General features: G+C 23.6%; 1 protein-coding gene across 4 annotated transcripts; it reads right to left on the bottom strand.

Moving 5' to 3' along the window:
- Nucleotides 1–2,446: 2,446 nt before the first annotated feature.
- Nucleotides 2,447–9,356, bottom strand: LOC129605863 (cullin-3). Of its 4 annotated transcripts, none has more exons than XM_055515862.1 (11): nt 9,183–9,356; nt 7,088–7,297; nt 5,812–6,459; nt 5,246–5,740; nt 4,959–5,129; nt 4,733–4,903; nt 4,556–4,670; nt 4,332–4,483; nt 4,048–4,265; nt 3,830–3,968; nt 2,449–3,733 (listed from the first exon to the last, which is right to left on the bottom strand). In XM_055515862.1, the coding sequence occupies exons 2-11, from the start codon at nt 7,145–7,147 to the stop codon at nt 3,581–3,583; spliced, it is 2,322 nt and encodes a 773-aa protein (XP_055371837.1). In that variant the 5' UTR covers nt 7,148–7,297; nt 9,183–9,356; the 3' UTR covers nt 2,449–3,580. The 4 variants fall into 4 exon arrangements, with proteins under 4 accessions (XP_055371842.1, XP_055371846.1, XP_055371837.1 ...); XM_055515856.1 differs by lacking the exon at nt 9,183–9,356 and adding an exon at nt 7,711–8,361; XM_055515867.1 differs by lacking the exons at nt 7,088–7,297; nt 9,183–9,356 and adding an exon at nt 6,556–6,697 and having other exon boundaries at nt 2,447–3,733.

The following is a 9,356-nucleotide window of genomic DNA, read 5'->3' as shown; positions in this document are numbered from 1 at the left end:
GAAGAAAAGCTCAATTCGTTTCGGATAAATTCATTTTTTGTTTCTTTTTTTTTCTATATGGTGAATATATCATTAAAAAATTTCATTTAACTAAAATGAATATTCAAAAATTTATAAAATAGTCAAAAAACTCATACCAATTTTTTAAAGTAATCTTATGTATATTCTTCTTCCTCCTAATTCCTTCTCCCCCCCCCCCCCCCCCCCTCTTTTAAATTTCTCTCTTTCAACCATACACTCTTAAAAATATTAATTTTTTTTTATAAAAAATTATAAGTATATTTGTGTATACTTCCCGCCTGAATTTGCCTGCCGCCTAAATCAAGCAATACTTGCATACACATAATATGTATATGCATAAATACAGATTATGTGGACCGCGAGTGTAAAAATTTAAATGATATTAGCGGTATCGGAGCAGTTTTAAAAATACCGTGACAAGTCAACGGTATGACAAAAAAAAAACAAAAATTTATTACTTTTTCCAAACATTTTTTCCTTTCTATTTTTATTTTTTACCCTTAAAAACTTCTCGTCGTATACGAGTATCTATGTTCATTATCCAAATAACCATTTTTTTTTCAATAGGAATTTTTCCCTCGGGATATTCTCCGTTACACTATTTTATGCATGCATCGTACTATATATGTATGTATGTTTGTTGGGTATAAAAGTTAAACGATATTTTAAATTTACCTTGAGTTCATAATTCTTAAGAATTTATATCAGAATTTTTTTTTTTTATAAGTATTAATAATAAAAAAATAAAAAAAGAAATTCGACAGCTTCTAGATGTATAATGTGTGTATATTGTTTACATATAATTTAAGTGGTGAATAAGATTCGAATTTAGTTAATTTATACCAAGTAAACATGTAAGCATACCTATAGGTCTTTTATATCATACTATATTGGTTATACAAGAGTATTGTATAAGTGAAAAATAAATATTAAAAAAAATGGAGTAATTTCACATGCATCTAGTAAAATTGAAGAGATTTTAAAAAATCATAAAATATTTAGGCGCAATAAATATTTTTTTGATCTCAATTTACAGCCCTTGTTTCGGAGACTACTCAAGGTGATATTTAAAAATTTATAAAATAGTTTATATTGAATAGTTTAAAGGTCTAGTCTAAATTTATTAAACGTCATACTGCACTTTTATTGTGCAGACAAAAAATTTTGTAAATTGTAAACTTTTGAAATAATTATAATGAAACCAAATGAATCAAGTGAGACTAAATTAATATTTCTTTAAAATTTGTTATACGATCAACTTCTTCTCGTAGAGGAGTTTAGCAGATTCCTTATAGGAAAATAGTTAGAAAACAAATCTGTCCTTCCTGTTTTTTGTTGTAAATTTTTCAAGCGAGATCTCAGGTGACGAAAATTGTTTTAAAAAGAGTTGTTTCTACTTCTGATTACGGAAAATTTTTGTTTAGTACTGAAAATGCAATTAATAGGTGAATTTTATGACTAACAGATATCACATTGACATAAGCTTTGGTATCTATATCTTCACGAATAATTTAGACATAGTTGGTTTTTTTCATATTAAATGTAACAAATATCTAGGTAGACAAGACGTAATAAATAAATGAATTCCCATCAGTATCGCCTCACCCTATTGGAAATCATAAAAAATAAGCTTCATAACTTACATTTTCTGTTCAAATTCATTTTTTTTTATTATTTAGATACCAAAGCAACTAACCCGGGTACAGTCTTACATTAAGCTGCACATATTTTATTTCAAATAAAATTTTCGCATACTTAAGCATTAAAAAATTTTTCAAATAGCTTTTGCATTTAGAAATGTTCAAGAAATGCGCCTACATCTTTAGATATTGTTTATAGAATTTAATTAAGAATTGTTTATAGAATTTAATGTAATGTGAATCGTTTTTGTCGACACTTCTGTAGAGAAATTTTATGGCAAGAACGTTTTATTGAAATTTTAAACGTATTTTGCTAGTAGATAAGAAAAGGTTGAACGATTTGGCATGCAATTTTGGATCACTATTAATTTATAAGTCGATATTGTGAGTATATAAGGAATGAGTACTATTCAGAGAAATTTCAAACACATTTTGCTATTAAAGAAAATGAAAGAAAGCGATTACTTATATTTTTCTTTTAAATTCCAAAATAAAATACCGTCTTAAAAAAAAAATGATCCGGAAAATCTTAAAAAAAAAAACCAATTTTTTTTATATGATCATTTTAATTTTATATTTTAAATAAATCTATGTTAAATATAAGTTTTTTTTTTTTATTTTTTATATTTCATTTTTATATTATACAATTTTTTTTTAATTTGTTTTTTTATTTTTATTTCACGTTTTTTTCTTCTTCTGTTTATGTGTTAATACATTTACATGAAAATAAATTTGTTTTTGTTTTTTTTTTTTTATTATTTTTTTCTAATGAATTTTAAAATGTTTTATTTTCTTCTAAAAATCATTTATAATTACATTATTAAAATCTTAAAGTCGAAAATTATTAATAATCATTTTAAGGAATAATTATAAATCAATATTATTTTTAATTAGAATAAGTCTAATAGTACTCACATATTTCTTTCTTTCTTTTAATTGAATAACGAAAAAGAGTAAGAATTTATTTTTTATTCGTTCATTATTTTTAATTAAAAATTTTTTTTTATTGCATACATTTACTGTGTCTTTGTTCTAATTCCCATTGTTTTAATTGTAGATTTCATCCCATTTGAACAATTAAATTTGTTATTTAGTTTGATTAAATTAAAAAGGTTTCAAAAATCTTAAAATTTGAATTAAGATTTTCAGCTATTTTTAAAATTTTTCTTTTTATCTTTGAATGTAATACAAAAAAAAAACATTTGAATAATTCTTTACATTCTTATGAAAATAACAATTAGTTACGCACTAATATACATGATCTTTTTGAATTATGATACAATGATCTAGTTACTTTGAAAGGAAATTTGAAAATTATCATGAATGGAATCCGCATTATTCTATTAATAATCTTTTCGTATCCACTTTGTTACGACTTTTTTAAATTGTCCTATGGACAATAATGAATGTTGTTCTCTCTTATTATGTTTTTTATTTTAATTTTGAATAAATATAAAAACACAGAATATTTCTATAAATAATTGTTCACTTGAAAAATAAAAAAAAAAAATCTTATAACAGTTTTTCATTATATTAATTAATTCAATTATTTGCTATTTCGAAACGAAAAAAAAATTTTTTTTTTATTAACGAAATTTGCAAGAAATGATTTGCATAATTCTATTAAATGTGTATTTCTAGTTTGTTAACTTCCATAATGTTTTCTAAAATTTTGGCAAAACAATAATATTTGCAAAAAGTTGATGTAACCAAATCATTCGTTTTTTGTGATCTTTTATTTTAGTTTTTTTTTTTGAAACGATTAATTCAGAAAAATTAACAGATACAAGCATGAAAGCGCAAAATATTCAGCCAAATTCAGAAAAACAAGATAAAAAAAGTGTTTTTTTTTTTTTTTTTTGTTATTAAATATAATTATATAGATATTATATATATATATATATAACTAAAATAAATTTTTATGCCAAATAAACATAAACTTTTCTATCATCCGGCGTTCTTGCTAGGTATTCTCTTTCAATAAGGCCTTCTATTCGCTTTTTAATAAACACGGGGGATGGTAAAAATCGAGACTTTAATTGCGATGTCACATCAGATACAAGCAAATTATGCTAAAATAAAAATTAAATTAAATTATTTATTTATCTAACTGTAAATTTTAAAATACGAGTAAGTTATTTATTTATCTAAATATAATAAAATATTACCGTCATACGCTTTCTTGCTTTCATTATTCTTACAATTGCTGCCTCAATTTCATGTTTACGATCTTCATCAACTTTACCACGTGTTTCTCTACGTTCAGGCTCCGATTCACCTTTAGCAGCAACAGTTTGAATTTTTACTCTGTTGAAATAGTTTGAAAAAAAAAAGCAGATCAATCTTTGTAATTTATGTTAAAGCTGATTATGTATATTATAAGTACCTGTGGAATTTAGACACAAAAGCATCATTAATATGAAATTCATTTGTAGGCTCAATGTCTTTTGTTTTTGGATTTCTAACCAATAACCGTTGAGCTGGTTTACCCATTGACAGTGATTGTAAAGCTCTGATCAATTCACGTTCAGGTATATCGGTTTCCTGTAGAATCTCATCATATGATAAACGTTCGCGATTATTAAATAACATTAGAACACACATCTGTTATTAAGCAATTAAAATAAATTATATTCTGAATTTTCATTTTATTCTTAAAATAATAATTACTTGATAAGTTGAAGTTTGTAACACATGCTTCCTCGTTGTTGTTGGACATTCGTTGCCTACCGATGTACAACTTGAGCTACTTGGACCATCTTTTTCTTTGTCTAATTCACCCTTTGAGGTACCATAAAATACTGCATTAATATATGCTGTCCCTAAGATGAGTAAAATTTAAAAAATAAGTAATAATTCATACACAATAGTAATAAATTAAAATAAGAATTTACCCATTTGTGGTTGTAAAGTCAATTGACGTCCTGAATGTTTGTCTAAATAAAATTTCTTAAATATTTCAAATGCTGTTCTTGGTGCCAATGGTATATTACAATTCGGTGTAGCTGTCTATAAATAAAAATAAGAATACATTCTCAAGCGTTTTTAAATTAATACAATAAAAATATTACTTGTGTTGGCCAAAATCCTGTGGTTAATATTCTAACAGTTAGTTCTACACCGGATAATGCCATTTTATGAGTATTTATATAATTCTTAAATTCTTCCATGATTGTATTTGAAACTGACATGTCTTTAAACATTCCTTCTAATTTTGAGGTAAATTGACAACCGCATTCAGTCTGAAATAAAAATTTTAATTAAGTATTGTAATTTAAATACAAAACCAAAGAAGACCTTTAATTTAGATATCATGTTCTTTTCAAAATCATCAGAGACTGATTTATTTAATAGAAGCCGTTTTGCCAGATGCGTTTTATAATACCGCTCAAATACATCTTTTTCTAATAAAAATCTGAATAGTACCATTGTTTTATCTAATATTAACTCAATTTCTTGTTCGCTCATCTAAAATGAAAAACATTATAATTTTAAATGTAATTAGAAATATAATATTAAAAACAGGATAAACAAACAATTTTCATCATTTTAATAACTTTATATGATAGCATAAAAATTCTCACCCCTTTTCCACCTTTCTTTAATTTGTCATCAATGAACAGTGACAAATATTCTGGTGATTTGCTATTTAAATTAAGAAAATGTTCAAAATCGGATGATATCATATTTTTAAATATCCTATCGTTATTAAACGAATGATAAAGAAAATGATCAAAACGATCTTTTAAATCCAATAAGTTTTGTACAAATGTTATTGGATTTGTACCATTTTCTTCTTCTTTAACTAACAATTTTCCTTGTTCACGTAAATATGTCGATACAGCATCAACAATAGTTTTTAAACCATCCTCTTTCAAGCGTGAAAACAATTTATACATACATGCTAAATCCTCTGTTTTCGAATTTTTTATCATATAGACAACACCAGAATTCTCCATTTCAACAATTGAACGCATATGTTTTTTAATTAATTCATCTTCAACTACCTTAACTATACGAGGTTCTGTGTCCTTATCCAAATAGAGAGCAGCGCGAGCTGATTCTTCTTGAATTCGTGACTAATAAATATATAAATGACATTTAAAAAAAAATTCAAAATTTATCTCGATAAAAATATTTTTATGCATACCTCAACTTTTTTAATATAAACACTGGCATTATTTTCCGCTAAAAATTTTTGTGATTCTATTTTATAAAATGATGCCGATTGAGCTAAAAAAGGTCGCTCAAAATCTTCTTCATATACCGTTCTTGTATTAATACCCAATGACATAAGCATTTGACATGCATTTTTAATTGCCAAATGATTGATAACTTCTCCATTTCGTTCAGCCATTACCATACCTAATAATGTTTCACGTAAATGCTCCTGTATTGGTCTATGTCTAACTATTTGTTCTTTAAATATTATTAAACCCAAATTATAAACATTTTCAACTTCATGCTGTTGAACATATACACGATCCATATACATTAATATGTCACGTATCATAACCATTGAAGTTTGATGATCATTCCATGCTTGATTTAATTTTGGCAAAAAATTATTTCGTAATGACTCAAGTACATCTTGTCTAACTTTATTTACTAAATGATCTGTTACAACTTCACGTAAGCCAACATATAAACGATTTCCGTGCTTATGTAATACCATTGTATAAGCATTTCTATATAATTCTTCAAATGATAAACCAGAATTGTTTTTCTTTTGAATTTCTTGTATTGCATTTTTCAATGATGCCCAAATCGTTTCAACATATTTTTCATCCATAGAGGTCTAAAAATTCAAACAAATTAAGATGGTACATAATATAAAATTAAATAAAATTAACTATTAATATACTATTATAATAATAAACAATGTTTTATTTACATAACTACAAGTTTCGAATAGGCTGGGAAAATTACATATCCACAATTTATTTAAGAACATTAATTATGAAGAAATTTAGGTAAAATTTATGTAAAATTTTATATCTAAATGCCCACATGGGGCGCAAATTATAAACTTGCAATACTTTTCTGTTCTTTCTAAAACGTATTTAGCTAAATTATTTTTATTTAAATACATTCATTTTATATAGTTGAGATAGGTATAGAAAATATTTTCAGAAATTATTAATAACGAAAAATAGTTTTATTATTCAAAAGAAAATCTACAAAACTAGCCATTAATATCAAAGGCTTTATTCTTTATTGAAATTCTTTATATTTCTAAATTTCTTTATTTATAAAATGTTCCATAAACAAAGAAATTGGTTTGTATGACATTTAAATATAGAGCCAATAAAATTATTAGAAACACTCAATGACAAAGTAAATGCAGTTTTTATTTATTAAATATAAAAATTTATTTACATATACCTAGCCATATTTTTAAATTTAGTTTTTGCGTTTTAGCTTACCGGAAAAGCACGTATCCTCATTTTGCCATCCTTTTTAGGGGCTGGACCTCTCATATTCATTTTAATGCTGTGTATTATATATCTTGTCTTCTTAAATATGAATATTATATTTTTTTGAAGATTTTTGAAAAAAATTTTCTGTCTTTACATATAATATATAAAAAAATTACTTCCGAATGCTTTTCCTTTTTGATAATACAAATATAAAACCTAAAAATAAATATTAAATATAATATATTAATACAATTTTTTTTAGAAGAAATAAATTTCGATAGGAATCAACAAAAATGCAATATAATAATACCATTAAATTAAAAATGTACGCATAGATAGGTACCGGAAAAATAAAAAGAAATTAAACTAGAAATTAATGAACCTATATGTATTCATTTTTATGATTAATATATGAATATGTAGGTAAAAATATCATAACCTATCTATTCCATTTATTTTTTTTTTCGAAATATAAAATATTTACCGTGAAAATTAATTTTTTTTTTAAATATTTTGAAAATTTGAAATAAAAATTTAATTATAATTTTTATTTTTGATTGAAGTTTTTGAATTATTATATTTATTTAAATTTAATAAATTTAATAGGTAACTTGAGAATGTTTACAAACCTTAACAAACGCAAAAAAAAATGTCGACTTCAATTTTTATTTATTTTTATTATAAACTTTTTCTTAATTTAATTTTTTGTTCCTATCGTATTTTTTACATTATAAATAAATCTATTTAAAGAATTCTTTCAATGCAATCAGTAAATTTTGAAAAAGAAATTTTAAGTGACTTTTGGGGAAGGTTTTTCTTTATTTTCTTTTTTCTCTCCTTAAATTTTGTGTACCAAATTTTAATTACAACACCATTTCTGAATTTAGATGTCTCGTCATAAAATTTTTTCCCCTTTTTTTCCTTCTTACAAATTTTTGATAAAAATTTTTGTATTTGGAACAAAAATCTTTTTTTTTTTCTGTATAAGTACAATGTAGTAAATACTAAATTTTCTCTAAAAAAAATTACTAACTTGAAAACATTACAAAATCGAAAAAATTTTCCATTTTATAAAAAAAAAAAACAGATTTGTCAAAAAATAAGGAAAAATTTTTTGTCTACGAATAGAGAATCAAATGACATTGCACTTTAAATAAAAAAAAAATAAAAAAAAACTTTTTAAGGAAAATTTTTATTCCTTTATATAGAAAAATTCTTATATATTTTTTTTTATTTAACACTTTGAAATTTATTGTTATAAAAATATATTAATTTAGATATGAAAACAAAACATTATACAATTTCCATTTATTTTCTCAAAATTTATATTGTTTTGCGTTTATTTATTTACTAAAAAAATTTGATCAAATTTTTTGTTCATTGAAATTTTCTTTTTTTTTTTTATTTTACTTGGAAACAAAACTGACCGACTGATTGCCAAGTTAAAAGAATCAAAAAAAAAATCAGCTTTTTTTAAAGTTAAAAAGAGAACGAACGAATATATATTTGACAGTCTATTAAAACGAGAAAATGTTTTCTTTCTTAAATTTTGACATTTTCTCATTATGGTTGTGTGGCGCTGTTTCATAAATACAAAAACGTTAGACATGTTGTGGTTTTGTAGTTTTCATTGACATATAAAATAAATGACAGCTTTCATTTAAACTAACGTTTACCAAATGCCAAATAGGACAGAAAAAAAATAAAATTTCAGAAAAACCCAAAACATATGTTTTGAGATTCATTTTTATGAAACATATTATTTTAAAAATGCTTTACTTTTCAAAAAAAATTAAAGAATATAAAATTTTTCCACTTCACTAATATTTTTACGTTTAAACTCTTTAAAACACCGCATATTTGAAATGAATATTTTTAAGAATTTAGAAAGTTAAATAACACTTAATGTGCATAAGCGATAATATTCGAATGGAATCACTACTTAAAACTATAGGGTACAAAATTTAGTAAAAAAAATTTAATCGGTTTCTAATGTACATTTTAAAAATCAGTTTAATTTTTAATCACAGATAGGATACCAAACATTTTAAAGAAAATCAAAATATCAATTACACAGGCTGATAAAACTAGGAAAACTTACAAGCAAAATTTTGGGTTTACAAAATAGAATAATTATATTTATTTCATTCTTTATATTATTTTCTATATGAGATTTTTTTCAACAAAATCATACTTTAACCAAAATTATTAATAAAAAGTGCCTCTTTTTCTTAATTATTCACTAAAATAAAAATAAATCACAAAAATTATTTTT

This window comes from Condylostylus longicornis, unplaced genomic scaffold (genome assembly GCF_029603195.1).
Source record: "Condylostylus longicornis isolate FDR11 unplaced genomic scaffold, ASM2960319v2 ptg000002l, whole genome shotgun sequence".
NCBI lineage: Eukaryota > Metazoa > Arthropoda > Insecta > Diptera > Dolichopodidae > Condylostylus > Condylostylus longicornis.
Note: the sequence above shows the minus strand (reverse complement) of the source record. Positions and strands in the feature narration are given on the sequence as shown.